This window comes from Lepeophtheirus salmonis, chromosome 5 (genome assembly GCF_016086655.4).
Source record: "Lepeophtheirus salmonis chromosome 5, UVic_Lsal_1.4, whole genome shotgun sequence".
NCBI classification, from domain to species: Eukaryota; Metazoa; Arthropoda; class Copepoda; order Siphonostomatoida; family Caligidae; genus Lepeophtheirus; species Lepeophtheirus salmonis.
The window spans coordinates 50,838,047-50,860,902 of NC_052135.2; the positions used below are offsets into that span (position 1 = coordinate 50,838,047).

The 22,856-nt window shown below is 31.8% G+C and overlaps 1 protein-coding gene across 2 annotated transcripts; it reads left to right on the forward strand.

Moving 5' to 3' along the window:
- The first annotated feature begins 1,287 nt into the window (after positions 1 to 1,287).
- LOC121118548 (sodium-dependent dopamine transporter) lies at positions 1,288 to 21,105 on the forward strand. Of its 2 annotated transcripts, XM_071888783.1 has the most exons (14): positions 1,288 to 1,314; positions 3,411 to 3,614; positions 4,312 to 4,434; positions 7,979 to 8,082; positions 11,719 to 12,083; positions 12,470 to 12,603; positions 12,654 to 12,897; positions 12,967 to 13,091; positions 14,588 to 14,700; positions 16,429 to 16,569; positions 16,644 to 16,743; positions 19,357 to 19,457; positions 19,509 to 19,691; positions 20,821 to 21,105. In XM_071888783.1, the coding sequence occupies exons 2-14, from the start codon at positions 3,425 to 3,427 to the stop codon at positions 20,923 to 20,925; spliced, it is 2,028 nt and encodes a 675-aa protein (XP_071744884.1). In that variant the 5' UTR covers positions 1,288 to 1,314; positions 3,411 to 3,424; the 3' UTR covers positions 20,926 to 21,105. The 2 variants fall into 2 exon arrangements, with proteins under 2 accessions (XP_071744884.1, XP_040569062.1); XM_040713128.2 differs by lacking the exon at positions 1,288 to 1,314 and having other exon boundaries at positions 3,362 to 3,614.
- The last annotated feature ends 1,751 nt before the right edge of the window (positions 21,106 to 22,856 follow it).

Below are 22,856 nucleotides of genomic sequence, written 5' to 3' on the forward strand. Positions count from 1 at the left end.
GCTGATCTCAGACAAGAAGATCTTCACAATGGACGCTGTTCTGAACAGGAAAAATGATAGCTTCTAGGCTGAATCAATATCTCAGGACTAGGGTCCTTCAGAACCAAACATCCAGTTCAGGTCATGATCCTCAGCGTCGTGGAGCTCGACAGCAGCAAGATACCTCGCTGCTTCTTTAAGACCAACGAAAAAGTCAACACGGACGTCTACTACAAGGTCCTCAGGTACCATGTCTTGACACAGTTGAAGAGCACGTTCCTAAGGGAAAACGATCTGTTTACCAAAGACGGAGGAGTTGAACAACTTGTCCTTGGAATTCATCAAGGGCAGCTGTGTTTCTGTTAGTCACCGTATCATTTAGAATAGAGGGGGACATATTGCTAAAAAGTTTATAACATCGATGAATTACCAATTTTTGCATCAAAATTTTGCCATAAAAACGTCCCAAAATAAAGATATGTAGAAATGAAAACGACTTTTTAAATTTTCTACTTTTTGAGTTCTCACCCTGCATAAAAATGAAACCTTAAATATATGTTCGTCGCGAGTGTACTTACATTAAGAAATTTAAAATTTGACAACTCACTTTACTTTTTGAACACACCTCGTACATGGTAAGGTATTGAAAACTACTTAAAAATTCGGGATTGAACCAGATGCAGCCTTTTCTTTTTATTTATATCACATCATTTATTATTTTTTTTTCATTTATCACCCAAAGTCAAGTTCAAAATTTTTCATCATAGCTGCACGTATTAGAGGGCCATAGTAATATTAAAAATAATGATATACCACTTTTTATATAATGGCGAGATGATAAAAAAAAGAAATAAAAAAAAAATACAAAATAAATTATATCTTTATTTGAAAGGAATGAAAAAAATGATTACTATATGAATTTGGCAAAGGTTTTAGGGCTTTTCACTTCTTTAAAGAAGAAAATTTTATTTTGGAGGGATACATATTATATAATTGCATCTCCCTGGTTTTCAAATAATATATACATATTTAATTTGCAAAAATACTTTAAAAAAAAAAAATATTTATTCAGTGGAGTACAGGTTCTCTCTAACTACCCTTTTCGTTTGACCATCTCACAGAGTAATAGCCTCCTCTTTCCTTCTTTTTCCTCTCATTTATACTCACTTACATCAACAATACGGCTTAAGAATGAAATATTACCTCTAAAACTAATAGAAATTCCTTTCTTAAAAAAGGACTCTCATTCAAAATGAAAAAAAAAAAAAAAAAAAAAGAAGAAGAATAGGAATAGGAGTAAGGAATTCCATCAATACATATTTGGGATTCACTAAGGTAAGAGATCACCCCTCATATTCATTTATGTCCTCTGCATCATTTGGTAATGGTATGTACAACTTACAAAATATTAACATATTGTGTGCCCACAGTTCCTTTTGCAACCCCATCCTTGATCCCTTCACATTTTTTCCCTTTAATTTATTTGTAATAATTATAAACGAATCAGCTGAGTTTGAAATTTATGCCATGGGGAGGGAAAGAGTCTGAATTTTGCTCCAGGGGGTGGCAAATTGTATATATCAATCAATTTACTCAATATATAAAATAAGTATTCATATAATACATCTTGAGGATCAGGGACCTCCTGCAAAACTTCGCCTGTGCTCTGGAATTACACACAACAAGGTACTTACTTGTATTTATTTATTTATATAGTTCGAGAGAAGACTTAAATCAATTTAATCAAGTCAACGAATGTCTGACTTGAATCCTGTGACCATAGGTGAAGTTTGATAGAGGCCCAGGCCCTCCGACTCTCGAGATATTTATAAAAAAAAACATATACAGGGGGTACATAAATTAGGGTAATCCAGAAAAACGTTAATAGTAAGTATATTTTAATTATTAAATTTAAACTTCGTACATTAAATTTAATTTTCTGTAACATATAAAAACTTAATTCAAAATGGCCACCTCCAGCCTTCATAATTGCTGTCAGACGGCTCAGAAGTTCTTGACAGCAGCACGGACAACTTCACGACCGAGTTGGTCTCATACCTTACCCAGAGAAGCTTTCAGACTTTCAGAATTATTATGAGGCTTTGCACATGAATTTGCCTCAATAATGGACTACAAAGAGTATTCCATAGGATTTAAATACAAGGAACCTGGAGCTATTCCTTCCTATAAACAAAGTTTAGAAAATTCCCTATGAGCTAGTCCCATATGGTCTTAGCGGTGTGTGAAGGGGTTCCATCTTGATGGAAGGTCAAAAGCTCGTTATCAAAACTCGCAATCCCCCCTTGAAAGCGTCCTACAGATAGTTCTTGGCATTAACCTTGACGTTTGATGTAATAAAGACCAATGGTTCTCCTCCCTCGCAGATAGCTGCCCAAACTATAATATTTGCAGATTTTTGTGATCTGTACACATGTCTTGCATGACTGTTCCCACCCTTGACTCATACACAGTCATTCTAGACATTGAAGGCCATTTCCACAGTGAAAATCCTCTCGTCCGTGTAAACAAGGATTGGCAGCGTGCCCGCGTTATCTTTCCAAGCTTGATCCAACCTTTTTTTCATTGTGGTCTCAGAATTCATTTATCCATCCAAAACCATCAAGGCATTCCTCAAAAGCTCTGGCAGGGTGGTTTTGCCCATGTTGTTGTACTTAGCCAAAGTTCAGATGGACTTATCGAATTCTTTCGGATCTTCTCCCTCAATGTATTGATGTCCTTTTTGATATCGGTCAACCCTTCCCACCTCTAGTAAGGGGAGTATTTTGGCTTTCGTTAAGCTGGTGGCCTTAACCGTTGCTATTATGAGCTGGCGCTTCTGGCAGATATAGCTCTTGAGGCACATGTCTTTCAAAGTAGTCCTAATCGTCCCTTCACTAACGTTGTGCTTTTTTTGTGAGCTTGCACATCAAGGTTTGAGGATTTGCCTCAATACTGTATCCCATGGAACACGTGAACTCCAACGATCGTTTAATCTTGTTGTGATTCCTCACTCCCAGGCTTTTATTCATAGCTGTCATCAGTCTAAAACGCCTTCCTGATCCTCAAAAGAGTAGACCTGTTCACTTCCACAATTTTGACCACCTCACAAATAGGAACTCCCGTGTGGAGCAAATAAAACACTCTACGTTTCTTTGACGACATCACGTAAGTGACTTTTTTTTCAAAAAATTGTATGCCATACAAAGGAAGGGCTCAAGATTACTCTTTCAAAAAAATTATGTTTAATTGCACTACGTTAATTTATTTAAGTTTTAATACATAATACATTTTGCTTACGCACACTGGCGAAATTGGTTTCCCTAGTACAAATTGCAAACACTTGGCCTCTCTAGAGTATGCATTTCAAACTCCAACTATACCCTTGATCCGAGCACAAAACTCTGATTCCCATCTGTTTTTTTGATTGGTAGATCCCCTATGTTAAATGAAGACCAGGGATGAACGTCTTTCAATAAAAATGTCAACGATAACAACCAAAGATCAACCGAGTAAAAGGACGGGATCCTTGGGATCTCTGCCTGAGTACAGCGAAATTGCACCATCTCCATTGATATCCGCATGTCTAGAAACAGGATCCTGCAAAATCACGGTTGTTTCCCCGTCACAAGACAAATGTAAGTACTTAACTAATTTTAATGTTGTATAATATTTGTAGTAAGCAGGGGCGTTGCTAGCATTCATTATTTGGCTTAACCCCGAAAATTATTAAGCACGTTATATAATTACTTATATAAATAGGTTTATTTTATACCTATATGCAAACAGAGGGGTGCAGGTATAAGTAGAAGGCAATAGAAACAAAGAATGAATGTAGTAGAAAAGAGACAGAGATAGGGCTATAGAAAGATACAGAGAGGGAAGAAAGAAGAGATAAAGAGAAGGAGAGAGATATAGAAAGAGAGAAATAAAAGGAGGTTTTATGGATGTCAAAACAGTCTCTTAATGACCTAAGGAACAACAAAAATATGATAGGAATATGCTTGATAATCTTATACGTGTACTTGCTAAATTGCAGACTGATCTGTTCGACCAATTTGGATGAAATGTGTGATAAAACCAGAAAGAGACTTTCAGGCCTTCAGAAACTTTTTAAGAGGGCTCAAGCCCCCCCAGCCCTACGGGCTGCGATCCTATTGGTATAATTATATTAATTTAATTGTAATTATTAAGTCTTATTTTTAATTTTCAACATTTACACATATTATAAGTTAAAAAGGAATTTTTCATAAAATATAAGGCTGTAGTAAAAAAAAAAGAAAAAAAGAAAAAAGAAAAGAAGAAAATAATCCTGATTATGTTATTTTTAATTAGCTATACAAGGGGATGTTCTTAAATGTAAGCAAACCACCATTATCAAAATGAAGAAAAACAATCGAGACACAGAAGTGGAATTTACGGGAAATTTAGTGGAAAAGCATGAAAGTAGTCAAGCCTGTAAGTTGCTTTTTTATAACTTTTATCATGATAAATTACATTTGTATTCTTCAGCTAATTATAATCTTCTATTTCAATCAATAAATTAATTTAACTAATCGCAAATTCCCCTTAAATATCTCCAGTTGTAGTTGAACAAAAATTATATTATCAATAAACCTGTTTGAAAGGCTATATTTAAATTGGAAGCCCTGTCTGAACCTGACCTGGTTCAAAAGCGGCACCAACTCAAATTTTAGCCTCCTAGGTCCAACAATGTGGGCACCCATTAAGGAAACCCACTCCCAAACTCTATTTCATATATATACAGATTTTAAATGTATGCTTAGGAGGATTTTGATAATTTATAAATATTACAGTGCCTTAATCACGGGTTCTTTACGGGAATTTCAGGAATAATGGATGAGGGACCTTACCTCCGTATATAATCGCTCTACATTAGTGTTTCCCTCATTAAAAAAAAGTTCCTTCTAGGCCAGGCTCCGCGCGCTGTTCTTGAAAGTGGAGTAGCCAATAGTTATAATGAATGCAAATCTCTGTAGACTATAGCCAAATACAAGTCCTGGGCATCTCATCTCATTGTATAAATTTGGTTATAAATCCCTAATTGACCCAAACTTCACTTTATTACATAATGTGAAGTAAAAAAAAAAGAAATATGTAATTTATCATTTTTTGGCTTTTTGTTGAAGGTTGCTTTTGTGTTGATACACTACAACCACCAAAATAAATTAGTATGCAATTTATTTTGATTAAATTTTGTGTTGACATACTTCACAATTTCGCATTTGAATGTTGTAGTTGTCTTCTTCATTTGTGATATGCAAGGAATTTATTTCAAATTTACAAAAAAGCTTGAAATGTCAAGTTTTAATCTTTTAAATTGTTCATGCCATTTTTTTTATAAATAATAAGGACAGTGCTTTTTTTAAGTATACACAAGTAGTATAAAAAATGTATATACTCATATAGGGCGGTCAAAATAAATTAAAGAATTTTCAAAGGCTTATGTCTATAACAAACAAGCTTGATGGGGTAGAACCATGCTAAATTGTATGATATTCAATTCATAATGAGATATGTCTCTTTTGATAACCTCGGCTATACGGTGCTGGAAGCTTTAATAGGTACGGGCGACCTCGTGTGGATACAGCTTGGCTATTGTACAGGTAATGGACTTCTTCAGACCCTCTACAGACGAATGATCCATTGGAAAGACGTCATGTTCGACCCCACTCAAAGATAGAAATCGCATGGCTTTAGTTCCCGGGTGTTTGCAGGCCAAAAATACAGGCTCCAAAATTTTGTGGCCAAGATATTCTGCACTTTTTGGTATTGTGGGCTGGTGCACAATTGCCTCACTAGAATGTATAATTTCTTTCCTAGGCTTCTCCAATACAAAATGGTGCAGAAAAACTAAAAAAGCATGACAATGACATAACTAGAGTTGAGTAGTTGATAATTTGAAAAAAGAGCGCGAGGAGAAGGCGTAAGCAATACCTAAGGTACCTCTGAATTAAGATCATTTTTAAAGTCAGATTTATATGATTTCATAGGGAGAAAATGAATTACTGCTATTTATTTAAAATATTATTAGTACAGGGAAAATATTGTAACTATATATAAATTCATATATATTTATTTTATTAGCCATTTTTAAAACAATTGCCATCAAAGATAAGCGACAATTATTCTTTCTGAGGGAGATGTTAACACCACGACGACGATTAAATAATGAACAAAAAAAGAATAAAAAGCACTCGTAACAACCGTTTTTTTTGTCTAATTTTTAAAGGTAGTTTTTTCATAACAAACTACTCAACTCCAGACATAACATAAGTTGTTAAGGCAATTCACTAAAATTGGACAAAAATGCTTATTCATTATTAAATAGTTAATTGTACTTCTATTCCTAAAAAATAGGCTTGTGATAGGCTTGATATTAGAATTGAAAAATTTCATAAGAACTGTGATTTATGAATTCCACAGGTTTTATTTAAAAAAAAATAGGTATATATTGTATTATTTAAATCTAAGAAATACTTATTTTCCCTCTATATCTGACAAAATTATGACAATTGGTCTTTTCAACTTATGTAATGTAATTTTTGTAATTGTCAGTTCTTCTATCCTATTTGTAGTGGGCGAGTATTTGTCTTCTCTTATACAGCTCTCTTTCAAATTGTCTGAGTTACTTTTTTTACATGCCCAAAATGGTTACAATTTATGAGCCTATACATATGTAGAGTGCTATTAAATATGACCTACAGTCGTGTGAAAATAAAATAAACCAAAAAAGGATATGATAATTCTAATAATTTAAAGGATATTTGGGCCTAGAACAGATGAGTTGTCATCACGTTTCATTAAATTCGCTGCAAGCTGTCGTAAGAGGAAGGGGGAGGAAAAAGAAATCAACTCCATATCAAGCAAGGACATAGGCTGAAATGACTCAGTTGTTGATCCTCATTTCTACTCTCAGTACAACAAGGACTTACACTTATTTTTCTGATTACATGCACTAGTGATTAATTTATTCTTAGATGGTCTCTCTTCAAGAATAAAATAATAATAAAAAAATCTTTGAAACATTAAAACAAATGTATAAGTTGCAAAAAAAAAAAAAAAAAAAAAAAAAAAAACTACACACGGTCATCTAAGGTTGGAGAAAAATTAATTTTGTATTTTTTGTTGTGGTTCATAAGAAAGTGTTGCAATAATCTAATTTAACCCAAATATGCCCCGTTCTTTTTGATAACTTGTTGCCAACAAGAACCCCACATGATAATGCCTTTCTCGTAATCGCCCTTGTCTCTATTGGAAAAAACTTGAACAACAAATTTCAATATGCCTCTATTGAGCCCAAATATGTACCCCAAAGCGCATTGGCCATAGTAGTCACTTTTGTTCCAGGTCCGGACTGTATAGTGGATGCTTAAGAACTTCCCATCTGAGCTCCCGGACTGTTATCAAAGATGTGTGCGGCCTTTTGTCTCTCTTATTCACTAATGTTGGCCGCTTCTGTTCGATCACCAGCTTAAATCGGTCGAGTTGTTCACAGTAGAGTGCAGAGTTGAGAGTTTGGCTGTAGAGGAGCAGTTCATTATTTCCTACCAATCCCACCAAACCCAAAGAAAAACCTTCATGGCAGTGCTACAAAACCTATTTTGTTTCGATTCAGTAGCGATTTGCAGACGTAAATTATGTCCATGAGAGTTTTAAAATATGGAAAATTTCCTCCTTTGAGACTTCCATAATCGACGCACAATAATTAATGACTGAGCCAGCCAAGAGCATACACTATCCAAAAAGAGCTTCAAGTATACACTCACACCTTTACAAAAATTGATTGTATGATATAATGTGACTAATAATTAACAAGATATACGTAGCTTTTAAAAAAAGGCTGGGAAATACGAAATTACTTTTTCTCCAACGTAATATATGCATGTATGGGTGAAAATATGTGATTAATACTGTATTATTTGTACATATACACAAGATTAGTAATTAATTTCATAAACTTAAACTAATTTTTGAGTAGCATCACGCATAACATGGGACAATAATATGGATTTCCTACTCTCCATCATCGGATTTGCTGTGGACTTAGCGAACGTTTGGCGATTTCCATATCTTTGTTACCGAGTAATAATACAATTTGTAGATTATATACGAAGTTTGGGTGTTCTAAAGAAAATTAAAGTGTTTTTTACAATGTACAACCCTATTTTTCTCCAACTTATATCAGCTACATGAATATGAAATTATAACAATATTTTTTTAAATTAATTTCCTTTCATTTCTCAGATTAAGATTGCACTTATTAAGTATAAGTAGAGTTGACATATTTGTAATGAAAAAAAGAAGGTGGTAGCTAATTATATGGTACTACTAAATTAAGAACCTTGTTAATATCAGCTACTTGTTATATGATTTGGGTGAGAGAAAATGAATTACTGCTTTTGAGAAAATAGTATTAGTGCAGGAAAAATATCATCAAAGACGGAAAAATTGTCCAAATCCTCGTGAGTGTAAATCAAAAGAAAAGTATATGTTGGGAACTTTTGATAGACAACATATCTACTGAAAAAGATTGCTAAATAAAGTATATTATTCATTACTCGCTAATACTATTGAATTTTCAAAATTGGGAGAAATATCTAGTAGATTACAAACTTATACTGTTTTTTAAATTTATGCTCACGAGGAATTGTCCAATTTTCACATACCTAAATATCATAGTCAAGTTTCACTTAACTATGTATATATTTTGTATTATGGATTTTTAGAACAATCAACTACAAAAATAGGAGAGAATGCTTACTCAAATGGAAAACCACGGCGACCTATAAAATAATTGAGAAAAAAAAAAGAGCACATGCAACAACATATTTTCTCTACTAATTTCTAAACTTAGTGTTTTTCTTACAAAAAATTCAACGCTAAGTGTAAGTAAACATTATAGTATTACAATTACTCCATTTGATCTGATAGTCTTTGAGGTCCATATACATATTTTCTTTCCTTTGGAGCGACCGTAAATCGAACCTACACATAATGAGTTCAAGATAATGATATATTCTGATTGCGTTGTCCATTGAGCTATGTCACTCCATAATAAACTATATCTCTAAAACATTAAGTCCTAATAGTACTTTTTTTTTCGACAATAAACTTCCTGGTGACGTTGGTAATCTCGTAGAGCTCCGGTTGGGAATCACTGTTTTAGAATAAGGATAATTTGAGTTTCAACTGTAATTATAATTTGAGCGCGTATACAGAAAGTTCACTGCGCTCTTTTCAACCCATGACAAGTTCATCTCGAGGAAAGTTCATCGTAAAGTAAGTTCAACCCAAGGAAAGTTCATCCCAAGACAAGATCATCCTTAACAATAAATATATTTGGAACATATTTAATTTAAAAAAAATGAACTATGATGTAGTATTTTATTTTTACTTTTTAATACAAAGATTTAATTGCAAATTTGCTAAATAGGTTTTTTATTTCCCTAAACTGAATATATGATAGATATATTAAAAATTTAAATTTAACTTCCTTTCATGATTGTCTCTAATTATGTTGACTTTTATTCAAGTATAAATACATTTTGAAATTTTTGAAGCATATTATACAATGCCTTCATTATACCTTCTCTAATAATTATATTATGTTGAATAAAAATATGTTTTTTTCTTAGGGTAAACCTGTCTTTGGATAAACTTTCTTCGGAATGAACTTTCCTTGGGATGAAAAGAGGGAAGTGAACTTTCCGGCGTGAAAAGAGCCCGGTGATCCTTACTGTAACCTTTGAGCGTAGGAAGGACCGGAAAATTTCATACTCAAATACAAATTAATGAAAATATATAATCATTTTTACTAGAAGTCAAGCTAAAAACAAAACTTTACTTTTAATAAAAATATGTCAATTTCATTTGTAAAAATTTAATATGCCTATACATCTCCGATGAATTGAAATAATTCAACTGTAACCTTGTCTTTCAGACGTTATTATACAGGAATGATGTTGAGTATATCTTATTTTACTCGTTGCAGTAGTAATTCAACAAGGATTCAATTTTAAAAACTGTTCGAAGACAGTGCACAAAAAGATTGCAATGAGTCAATTTTAAAGACATAGATGTCTTACCAATTCACTATTGAATTTATAACCTTTAAAAGGGTTGGAATTTATTGGTACTATGCAGTAGGATTTTAAACTTGGAACTGTTCAATAACTTTGGGTACACTTTTGGGTTGCAGGCATGTCAAACTTTCTCTTTCTATCTCGAAATGGTTAACAGCGACAGTCGAAAGCCGAAATTCAATTATGACAACCTTTTAATAATAAGGAAATAACTTCTCTAAGTGAAGAATATATTAATGGAGTGGAAGAAGAGGGATCTACAGTTTTTCCAGATATTTGGACAATGTGCATTTTGGAGGATCAAGAAAGTAAATAGAAGTTTCATTATGAAGATAAAGTTGTGGGTTTGTCTCTTATGGTGTATTCGGAGGGATGGGGCTGGAGAAAATTATAGCTCATTATGTAGGAGACTAGGTATACCTATCTCTCAATATACGGATTGACTCCGATTCCTTCTCCTCCCTTACCAAATTTTTATTAAAAATTTGCAATAATTTAATTTCATCTTTCAGTTGACGCTGTAACCGATTTCGAGATAGAAAGATAAAGTATGTTGTGGGGGTAAACCTATGCAGTTTTCTGACAACTTTTTCATATCTGTGTAGCTGATATCAACTATGTTATGATATGCATTAGGGTTGCTCTTATTATGTACTTAAAAAGACTAATTTTTTTATTTTCATCATCTCACTCTCTCAATTGATCTTTATAGTGAAAATATACTCATGTAACAAAATTGTAACATTTCAGCAAAATTCAGCCTTTGTTTCTTAAATTTATTAACATTGGTTGACTTTTTTATTTTTGAACACAAATGAAACGTAGACTAAGTTAGAATTTAACCTGGTTTCGTTTTGTAGATAAATTACTTTGTAATACAATAAATATTTAACAATCTAATTGATGGTAAAAATGATTTTATATTGAGAGAACAAAAACTACTAAACCTGTAAAGGTTCTGTTATTGACATAAAATTTATTTATACTTCATAACAAAGTTGGTGTTGTAACATAATGTTATTAGAAACTAATCGGAGATATCAATTTTTTTTTCCATATAGGGAAAAATAATTAAGTAGCAAGGGCCACTATTAAATATTAATTAATGTCAAAAATATTATGCATAGCGAAGTTTTATTATAAAGGGCAAAATCAAAAATGTCTAGAACTTTTTGTTTAAACTATTTTGCTTAAATATATAAATAAATGAGGTTTATACGTAGTTTTTGTTTATTTGTGGTTAAAATTGATATTCCTTTTGAATTTTTTAATCAAAATATGTAATTTTTATGACTATAAAACGCCTTTAAATGGTTATTTTCTGTTGGACTAATGATGGAATTATGCTCTTTCCTCGTATTAGGATTGTTTGTCAATCCATGAGTATTTTCTAACATGAATAATCCATAATTTATAATGACAATAAATAACACTTCTTCCGTTCAAAAAGTTTATTTGTACTTTAAGGCGAAATAGTTCAGGTAAAAGTACCCAATGTCAAAATGAAAGGGAGAGATAAGTCAAATTAAAATGCTGATTTTTAAGGTTCACTTTAAAACAAAAATAATACTTTAGTTACCTTGGGACACCCTAATATACCTAAATTTACTAATCCGTCCAAATTTTGCTTTTTTAGAACGGTGGTGGAGCGTTTTTGATCCCCTATGTTTTAATGTTAGTTTTTGGAGCCATGCCCCTCTTTTACATGGAGATTGTACTAGGGCAATTTCATTCCCAAGGTCCAATTAGCCTTTGGAAAATATGTCCCATATTCAAAGGAGTGGGCTACTGCGCAGTTCTTGTTGCGTTCTACGTTTCATTCTATTACAATGTCATCATTGGATGGTCCTTCTATTATCTATTGCAGACATTTACCAGAACACTGCCTTGGACCAATTGCAACAACACATGGAACACAAATCTCTGTGCCAAGTCCTGCATTGAAGAACAGACCAATATCACCTGTGAATATCTACGTTCTCCTTCCAAAGAATATTTCAAGTACAGATTTTGACAACTAAGGGGGAGCATTTGGGGAACTTGTCTTTACGCTTAAAAGTTAACAATAGGGTCAGCCCATTGTAGATAAGAGCATTTAATTACATACATTTGCATGAAAAATGTTGAAAAATGAAAATTTATTTGGACAAAAAAAAAATAAAGAAAAAAAAAATTATGACGTTTATAAAAAAAATTAGTTTGACCTTGATAAAAAAAAGTTATTAGTGAGGGGACCCCCCCCCCAAAAAAAAAAAAAAAAAATGATAGCCACAGCTCAGAAATAGTCTCGCATTTTATTTTTACCTCAAACACTGCTCCCAATAAAAATCGTTCTGGTTACGACTCTCATTATTATGTATAGTTATTGCATATATATTATTTTATAGTCGAGAGGTGTTGAAAATTCAAGAAAGCGATGGATTTGAAAACTTGGGTCTACCCATTTGGCAACTAACATTATGTCTAATGGTGATTTATATACTTTTATATTTATCCTTGTTCAAGGGGGTCAAGTCTTCAGGTAATATTAGCTATATTTATACATGCATAACTTTATACCAATTTATAAAGGCAAGGTTGTTTGGATTACTGCAACAATGCCCTATATACTTTTGTCTATTCTTCTGATTCGTGGATTGCTGTTACCCGGAGCACTTTCAGGGATACACTTTTATCTCATTCCTAATTTGAAAGCTTTACAAAAGGCGTCCGTATGGACTGAAGCAGCCATACAGATTTTTTACTCTGTTGGAGCTGGATTCGGTGTTCATCTCGCATATGCTAGCTACAATAAATTTGATAATAACTGCTATAGGTAATAATAAAAAAAAAAAAAAAATTGGTGAATAATCATCTCACATATTATTTAATCATTACTTTTCAGGGATTGTTTAATCACTTCGGCTGTTAATTCCTTTACAAGTTTTTTCTCAGGATTCGTAATTTTTACTTATTTAGGATACATGGCAAAGTCTCAAAATAAAGACATTAGCAAAGTTGCAGCTCAGGGTAATACAATTTGAATTAACTAATCAAACAAGACATATACTTATGACACACTCCGTTACTTCCCTGGGTGTTTAACACCAGTGAGACAGAAATATCTTTCTATTATCTTATGTTCTACATTTTGGTTCTAACTTCTATGTAAATTCATAACTTATCAATGAATTTCTGTATCTATTTTGTATGTGAACCTACTTAATTAATTTCTGTATAGAGAATGAGCAAATTTAAACGTCAGGAGGGGGGTTGTAGGTTTTTGTTGTTGTTGTGGGAGCTGGGCTGTTGGGCTTTTTCACAATGTTGATTGAAAAGTTTTTTTTTTTAATGTCAATTTTGACAAATAATTTTCTCTTTTTTAAAATTTTTTTGAGGATAGACTAAATTCGAACGAATAACAATTGAAAAAAAAAATGGATGTTCGTTTTTTTTCATAATATTTAGCGTCATTTGCAAGAGTTTAAGACTACCTCCGATATTTCACTTAATTCAATAATAATCGTTTTTTGAACGTTTATGAACGCATATTATACAAGGATGGTACGTGTCATGTCTAGCATGTGTGTTAATCAACTTGTGTCTAATGACGCTTGTAGCAAAAGGTTGTGCACCTACTAGCTGTAATTGATATTCTTCAAAAATGGGGATAAAGTTATATTTTCTCATGTTCCAAGAGCTATAATAGTGACGTTATACTAAGAAGGCGTAAGATGTACGCAAATTTGCAGTAAAAATGTGGAAACATCCCAGGTGGTCTTAAACTTTTGTAAATGAACGTAAGTTTTTTTTTTTTTAGAAAATAGGCATTTTTCTGGGATGATTATCATAAAATCTGGAAAAGTGTGTGTGTGGGGGGAGGCAATGGCCATATAGCCCTTATGATTAAATAACAATAGGCGCAAGATAGCTCCACTATCCTCAGGTATGTAAACGAAAAAAGGAGATAGAAGAAACGACGTTACCTCTATTGTATCTCATAACCTTTCATCATGATTTTTTCAGTTGCATTTTTTTAATTTTCATATACAATAAATATGAAATGTAAGGTTGTGTGAAAATGTTTCGAAATTAAATATAATGGAGTCAATTATTTTACTTACTACCGCTAAAGTGAATATTTTAAAGACAAGAAAAGTTCAGAAATTGAATACAAATAATTCAATTAGACTATTTACATCTAATCAATAAACTATTACAATTAATCAAATAATCGACTTAAAATTACAAAGTTATTATGTACTAATGAACTCTATAATGTAAAACCGAATACATATATTTTAGTAATTCGCATTAAAATAGTCATTTTAATATATCGATCACCCATGGATTATTTAATGATTACATTATCTTCATCTTAAATACTGCAATTACATTTAATTTCAAAACATTTTCACGCAACCTTACATTCCTTATTTATTAAATAAATCTCAGGGAAGTACTCGCGTGAGGATTTGAAGGGAAGTAAGAGAGGTTTAATTATTATAATTAATTTATATTTACAGGGCCTGGTCTTGTCTTTGAAGTTTATCCAGAGGCAGTGGCAACTCTTCCAGGTTCTCATATTTGGTCGTTCTTATTTTTCATCATGCTAATCATGCTTGGAATGGATAGTGCGGTAATTAGTCAATTAAATAGTTGATTGGAGTTCTCCAAATCACAAAACTAATTTTTATCTACATATCTTAATGATATAAATTTTTATATATTGGAGCACAAAACTAACCATTAAGAAAAATTGACCTAGGATTTTTACTTCTATCTACTGTGTACAATTTACAAGTTGTCTGAACAGTTTGCAATTTCTACAAGCAGATTATAAAACTTTTACTTCTTAAAATGTATTATTTGATTATAACATTGGTCATTCTAATTACCAATTATTAATTGATACTATCATTCCATTTTGATCTATTAAAATGACATGGTTTTATGTATTTTTGAGTAAAATAACAATGGACATTTATAATGTTTAACAAAATCCTTAATTATGACATTTGTTATAGAATAGTCAAAAATTAACATCATTAATATATATATAGATCATCAATGGAATATTCAATGATTACATTGTCCTCATCCCATGTATTGCAAATCCTTCTTTTCTAATTTTTGACTTAGAACTTGTACAAAATCGCAACATGTACACAACATATTTACATAAATAAGCATTTCACATTTTTACATAAAAATATCAAGAACTGCAAGTAAGCTTTTTCATAGCATTTGAATTCATCATTCATTTAAATTAATATTTAGAGTGATTGCTTTATTCATTTTTACAAATTTTTGCTTGAAAGTCATGAGTCTGTTGTTTTATACTTAGATCTTTATGTTTTATTTATGTACAATATTTAGTTGTACACATTTTATTATTTTCCATTTGTAATAGTAAAATTTAAACGAGAGGTTTATGAAACAAAATCATCTGTAAATAGTGAACAGCACAACTTTTATTCAATATGTGAGTCCTCAACTCTAATAATTACCTCAATCCAAGGCCTAAATCCCTTGCAGAACTTGACTATGTAGTCAGACTCATGCTTGGGTTCACTCTTTCTTGATGGAAGCCTCTAGAGACTGGACAATCCTGTGAGCAGTAGCACACACCCTCTCTTCCAAACATGCCTAGATAGAGAAGTCAAAGGGGTTGGATCTGGAGATGAGGGAGTCCACAAGTTGAGTTCCTAAAAGTCTGGAACGTTGTATCTAAGGATGACAGGGAGCTCCGTCCTGAGCAGAAAAAAAATGTCGTCGAACTTTTCTCTGGCCCAGAATTTCGATGTAAGCATCACTATTGAGCCGTTCCTTCCTCCCCACAAAAATTGGAGTGCAGACTTTGCCTATGCTGGTGACTAATTTTTTTGTTCTAAAGACATGCATCGCCGAGGCTGAGACATTGTCTAGATGTTCGGTTGTGATGTAGGGGCAGTTCTGCTTATTCGCACTGGCATCAACGTTGAACATTTTTCATCAACAAAGAACAAAACTTTGCCTATATTTTTGTTGGCCTTGAAAAAATTCTGAATTTTTTTTTTTGAAATTTCCAACCGTCTCAGCTTTCTCTGTTCAGAGATAATATGCCTTTTCTGTGATTTTGCATCAATGTCATTCTGGAATGAAAATAATAAAATGTGTACCACTAGATAAGATCAACCCTGTATGAATACTATTTTCTTAAGCTATGATAAAAATTAATTGTATAATGCGACTTTTTTTTTACTTTTTTGCTTTTTGCAAAAATGTGATATTTAATAATAATATTAAGTTAGTAATCCTTTGTTTCTCTTGTTCAAGTATCTATTTGATGCTGTACTACGATATATTATAATATATTTATTTCTAGATGGGGGGCTTGGAGTGTGTCATAACTGGAATTATGGACGAATTCAAAGAAACCTTTCGTAAATACAACATCTCTCGTGAGCTCTTCACAGCATTTATTGTTTTTTCGTCGTTCCTGGTTGCTCTTTCATGCGCTACCCCTGTAACTAAGTTGACAAATTATCTTGAATTATTTATCTCTCTCAAATCTTAAAGCCACATTAATTTTTCTTATAGGGGGGATTGTATGTTTTTAATCTCCTGGAAAACTATGCCGCAGGTCTATCACTTCTCATTACTGTTTTTTTCGAGGCGGTCGCAGTATCTTGGTTCTATGGTAATCACTTATTCCCAGTATTGAGTAGTAGCATGAAGTTAATAATATATAATAACATTACTTTGATAGTAAATAATAGCATAACGATATTCACTTGCTAAAGAAGAGATAAGTAATATAACAAAATTACTTATTAATTGAGTAATATGTAATAACTAATTATATATTACCGAGTGGTCCATTAAAATCTAAACACTTGGAATTTTCAACTTCAAGATATAAGTTATTAATTAGCAATATAATTTCAACAAACTTAATACTATAAATAGATATGTGTCTGAGCTCTCTTAATCATTTATGTCGCCTCCCTTAGCGGTATTGCTAGCTTCCAGGGGACAGCGGAAGGCCTGGTACCTATTGCAGATGTAGTTCTCTGTCATAGTATCACCGTTCTGAGTGACAGTGGCTTTTAAGGCCTGGATGGCAGACAATGCAGGCCTTCCCCTCGATATGCACTCAAAAATGTAGACAAGGGGGTTGGCATCAGGGCTGTAAGGGAGCCAAAAGGGTAAAAAAAGAGTTCAAAAGAGTCTTGCAACGGAAGAGATGTTTTTTTTTTTCATTGCTGGTGTCAAAAATGGCCTCTCTACCCACTTTTATGATAGCTCTCTGGATAGTCTAGTGTGAAACCCCCAGATGTCTTTCATGGGTCCTCATAAGCTTGATGGGATTGCCTGGGCTGTTTTCTTTAACTTCTCCGGGTCCAGTTTGGCCTTTTTGACAGATCCCTTCTTCCTTTCCAACGTTTAAGACTTGCTGACGGCGTAGACGGTGGTTCTTGAAACGTTTAACTTCCTTGAGAGCGCGAATTGAAATTCGTCACTTACGTTCAAGTTTTATTTTCTCGGCTTGTATGTAAGCTATAAAGCTCAGATTTGTTTTGTCTTATAACTAATTGCTTGTCCTTTAATATGACGAAATAAGAATTAATTTCAGTAATTTTAATTAATTAAATATTAAATTAGTAAGTGCTCAGATTTTAATGGAGCACCCGGTATAATATGTTATTAGGTAAGGTATTAATAAAATGTGAGAAGACGAGCAACAAAAAAACTCAAAGCAACTCATTCACTGGTCTTATAAGTATTAATCTTAAATAAGTTATGATTTTAAATTCAAGGATACAAAGTTAGATATTTATAGTGACTAAAAATCGTGTTTATTTTGGGCATGTTTAAAAAAAAGAAACTGAAAATTAACATGACAACTTCAATAATGTTTTGAAAGAGATCAGTTTTGTTGTCATGATGTTTCATTAGATCAGGTAATAATAGCTGTGACAAGGGAGGAGTGGGAGAAGGAAATAAACAAGGACATTGGCAAAAACTACTCTGATGTCAATCCTCAATCCTACTTTGAGTCCAACAAGGACTTACAATTATTACTAATAATAAATCCTCAAAGGTTACTCTCATTCTTTTATGAGCACACACAAATGTGCTATCAGGTTGGGAATATAATTGAATATTGTAGTAAAAGAATTTCACTTTTCAGGAGTATAGCTGATGATAACAAAATTCATTCTTCGGATTACCAATTCAAAAAAAAAAAAAAAAAAAAAAATATATATAGAAACTGGAATCTATAATTAATTTTCGTTTCAAATCTGTTTTTTGAGAACTTATTATGTGAATTTTTTGTGCATTTCTTATTACTACATTCGGACTTATTTAATCCTCAGAAAGAAATGAAGTATGGAAATATCATTTATTTTCAAACAAAACACTTTAAAAAGTTATTTATCGTTTATATAAATATAAACGCTTTTTTGAAATGAGAATATAATGTTGCCATGAATGGTTAATTTTTCAAGTGGGTAACTCATTTTTTTCATACTCATACTAAAAGGATAAAAACACTCAAATATAGTATATAATTTGGTCCAAATTTATTCTCTAATTTTTGTTTAGATAGGATTTTCTTTAAAACATTTTTCTATAATCTAATTTTAATGTTTGGTCGGTCCTTATTTAGGTCTGAAGACTGGAGTCCCATTCAGTTCAGTCTCGGTCCAGTGAAGATCTGCAAATTATTCCTTAGCCTCATTAAGTGCAGTCCTTGATTATGTCACTGAACTATATATTTTTTTTATAAAAAATAAGTTGTTGTACTGACAGTCAGAAGGACCAACTGAAAGGACCAGTCCTAAGACTGGACTGAGGCATATATATATATATATATTTTTGAAATTTGTTGATAGCTTTTTTTATAGAAGAAATATCTTATTGACTTTTCTTTTAGAAAATACATTATTTTATTACTTTGGTCTACGCTCTACTCACTGCTACAGTGAGTGACTAAAATGACGTACTAATTAATATTTCTTTAAATTAAAATTTTTGGAAATTATAATAATGTCGATTTGTAAATTAAATTATATTCATTATTTAATTACAATACTTTATCAACTGTCCACTACGGATATCCATTTTGAATTAGGAAATATGAAAGGAAAACAAAATTAACTACATATTTGTAATTAACGTATACTACTAAAATATTGTATGAAGCTAAAAATATTTTTAGAAAAAGTATGGTTTTTTTTACTGGTGTTATTCATGATTCTTATTTACTGGAGTAAATACATTTTATTAATAATTGAACTATCTGTAGGATTGGAACAGTTTTCAAGTGATATTAAAAAAATGCTTGGATTTGAGCCCAATCTTTATTGGAAGGTTTGCTGGAAAATCATCAGTCCCAGCTTTTTATTTGTAAGATCTGTAAGACTCATTAATTCACTAATCCCACTCTTAAATCAACAGGTTATTATCGTTCTTCAAATATCTAGCTTCGGACCACTCAGCTTTGAAATGTATGATAAGTCCGTTTATACTTACCCATTTTCTGCACGAGTTATTGGATGGCTCTTGGGGCTCTCTTCCGTGATCATGATTCCTACCATGGCTATAGTTGCACTATGTAAAAAGCCAGGGAACTTAAAACAGGTGAGATGTGAACAAGGGTACTATATAAGGTGTGTCGATAAGAAACTAGTAATGCAGTCTGGTTGACGTTAGCTGACAACTTTTTTGGTGACGTCACTGTGGAGCCTAGTTCAGTCTTACTCACTTCTTATAAGTGTTAATTATTGATAAATATTAGAAGCCCAGGAGAATAAAAAAGTTATGAGCTACGTTGAAATACATTTAATTCATAGTGATTTGAATGGATCTTTCGTACGAAGGATTCGGATATATTCATCCACATCCCCTCATCTTTTCCATTTAGATATCCAATATGTCTTTTGATCCTTTCTTCAACTTCATGTTACAGGGATCTCGCCTTTTTGTGCCTCACTCTGTGGATATCAAATCCTTTAATGGAATAATCCTGCATTGTACAACTGCGCTTCATATCAAGGTCTATAATAGTGACTTCTGAACTCGTTAATCATTACCTTTATACTCAAAAACATAAATTCCTCCAGATCTTTTACAAGTACTTTACATTGTATACTTCTACATATAAGAACCATGGAGTTCCATAAAACGACAAAATAATCAACTTTAAGTTCCCATGAGAAATAGGGAGAGATTTCATTCTCCATCCACTGCTTCTTAATTGAAGCATTGAGTCATTTTATCCTTAAGTCAACTCTGCATTGTCTCCTACTCTAAGAAAATTATTTCATTGATAAGTTTCCTTGATGCATATAACGCAAAAATATATGTTCTGTGGATATATGGATAATTATATAAGCTGGACACTTTAAGGCATCACTGATTAGTGATTTATTTATTACTTTAAAATCTCATAGATTTTCTTTTTTATTCAGAACAACTTTTAATCTTTTTTTTAAAATTAATTTTAGTACTGTAACAGTCAGAGGGTAAAAATTTACGCTCATAGAAATGTCTGATAAGAAAATAAAATACTGTTATATGATGCATTGATACAATTAGTTATATAAATTTGAATTTCTCCTCAATTGGCTCCACTATGACGTCATCATAATTGCTAGTATAATTGTAAGCAATAGCAAATAAATTTCTTATCGACACATCTTATTATCACCTTGGATGTAAAAGAGTGTGACATGAAATAGTAAGTATATATTTTTTTTTTTGTAAATAGAAAATAGCACTTTCCATATCTCCGGATTGGGAAGAATCTGAGATACGTCATGAATCGAATATCAAAAGGTTTACAAAACGGCATTGGCTTTACTTGAAGTCCTAAAGGAATTCATGAACCTAAGAAGAAATATGAATCTCTGCCCTGCAGTCAAAACAAATTATGTTATAGAGATGTATTTCCTTGTTGTTTACTTATTAATTAATTAATTATTATTTAATTGTTAACTGTATGATAGTGTATTTGAAAAGTATTAATATATTGAATGAGGTTAATTTGTTGAAAGTCTGTGCAGGATTGATTTAAACTATAATTTTAAAATAAAAATGATAAAGTGGAGGGGGAAGCATTAACTCACTAAAAAGAGTTACAATGCACTCAAAATAAATTATATATATATTGTAATTGAGATGATTAATCTCCAGTACATTTGAATTTAAAAAAAAACGAGAATGCCGTAATTATTAAGTAACCTAATTATTATTTTGTTAATCTACTAATAAACTGTTACAAACTTACTATTAGGTTGTTACGAAATGATTGAGACTGCCCCAGTAAAAGAAAAAATTACATTCAAAATTTAAAAAAAGTACTCAATTATGTCACATAGCGAAAATTGTTGCAACTTAATAATGAATAAACCACGTTAAACAAACTGGATAAATCTCACTTAATTAGTAATTCAAAATTGGCTCGTTCTAGTACAACTTAATTCCATTATGACTAAATGATCATAAATTGCATTAATTCATATCAGCTTTCGATAATAATGTTCTTGCATTTCTAAAAAATAAAAAGTCATTCTATCAAACTCAAATCTGGGTGTAAAAATTTAGTGTTTGAAATATTTTCATAAAAACTAAGGCTCTAAAATAAAATCCTGGGGACTCACCTGATAAAGTCAAACATTCAATTATTCTTCATTTGAGAAATAAAAAAAATCATAAATTAGCAAAAACTCGATAGACATTGAAATATAACATTCTAAATTCATGTTTCTTTAAAATTTATAAGACTCTATAATGACTTATTCCTGTCAAAAAAAGATGAATATAACGTTATTAAATTTTTTGACTGTGCTAAATCGTATAATTCATTAGCTCTTAAAATTTTAAAAACGTAAATAAATCATTTATTATCTTCTTAGCTATTCCCCATAATTTTAGATAAAAGTTCTGTTATACAGGCGCATGATCCATTCCTTTATTTGGATACCAAATCAATATCAATATATATAGAGAATGGGTTCTACCGGCAGCAAAGTGTCAGAATTTATACTTGAATTGAAAATTGAAATTCACAACAAAGGGTGCTGGGCTTTTCTATAAATTTAAGATAAATACATGTAATACCTCGAAAATAATTGAAATAATTATAAGAAATTTTGTCTGCCCATCGTTGGTCATAATAACTACAGATGAATAAATTAACCGACAGTGTATTTTGGTGGGACATATATAAATGCTTTAATTCTACGACACACTTAAAATAAATTGAAAGAAACAACAAAAAAAACAAAACAGAACATCACACTTAAAAATATTTTAATTTATGAAAGTTACATTCAAATCTATGTCATTTTGTTAAAGAATACATAGCCATCCAAAGAGGGATATTTTAATTGGTATTTCGTATCATAGTAAATAATTCTTATTAGAAAATTGGCGAATGTAGTGTGTTTATTGGTAAAAAACAGAGCCTTCGATAGAGACTATCTATAGTGTATTTCTTCCTTTAAGAATGTTGAATATTTCTACATTCAATGAAGAGTGAGGAAAGAGCAACCAAAAAGATCCGTCCAAACTCCCGTGAAGCCTTCTTCTAAAAAGAATTAAATAAAAGTAATATAGTTTTGAATCAAGTCAAAAGTGTCTCATAAATCAAAGGTTTACTGTCATAACATTGGACAACGAAAATGATTAGAGAATGCACATCTTTTTTTAAAGATCCTACTCCTAGAAGACCCATCGATTGAAGTGTTTGAATGTCATCCCAGTCAATATGTTTTGTAAATTTATCCCTCCACATAAGTTTAC

Coding starts and splice junctions, on each gene's coding strand:
- LOC121118548 (XM_071888783.1), top strand. CDS start 3,425: ATGAAGACCAGGGATGAACGTCTTTCAATAAAAATGTCAACGATAACA. Junction 16,570..16,643: donor CTCTTTCATGCGCTACCCCT/GTAACTAAGTTG, acceptor TTTTTCTTATAG/GGGGGATTGTATGTTTTTAA. Junction 19,692..20,820: donor AGCCAGGGAACTTAAAACAG/GTGAGATGTGAA, acceptor TTTTGTAAATAG/AAAATAGCACTTTCCATATC.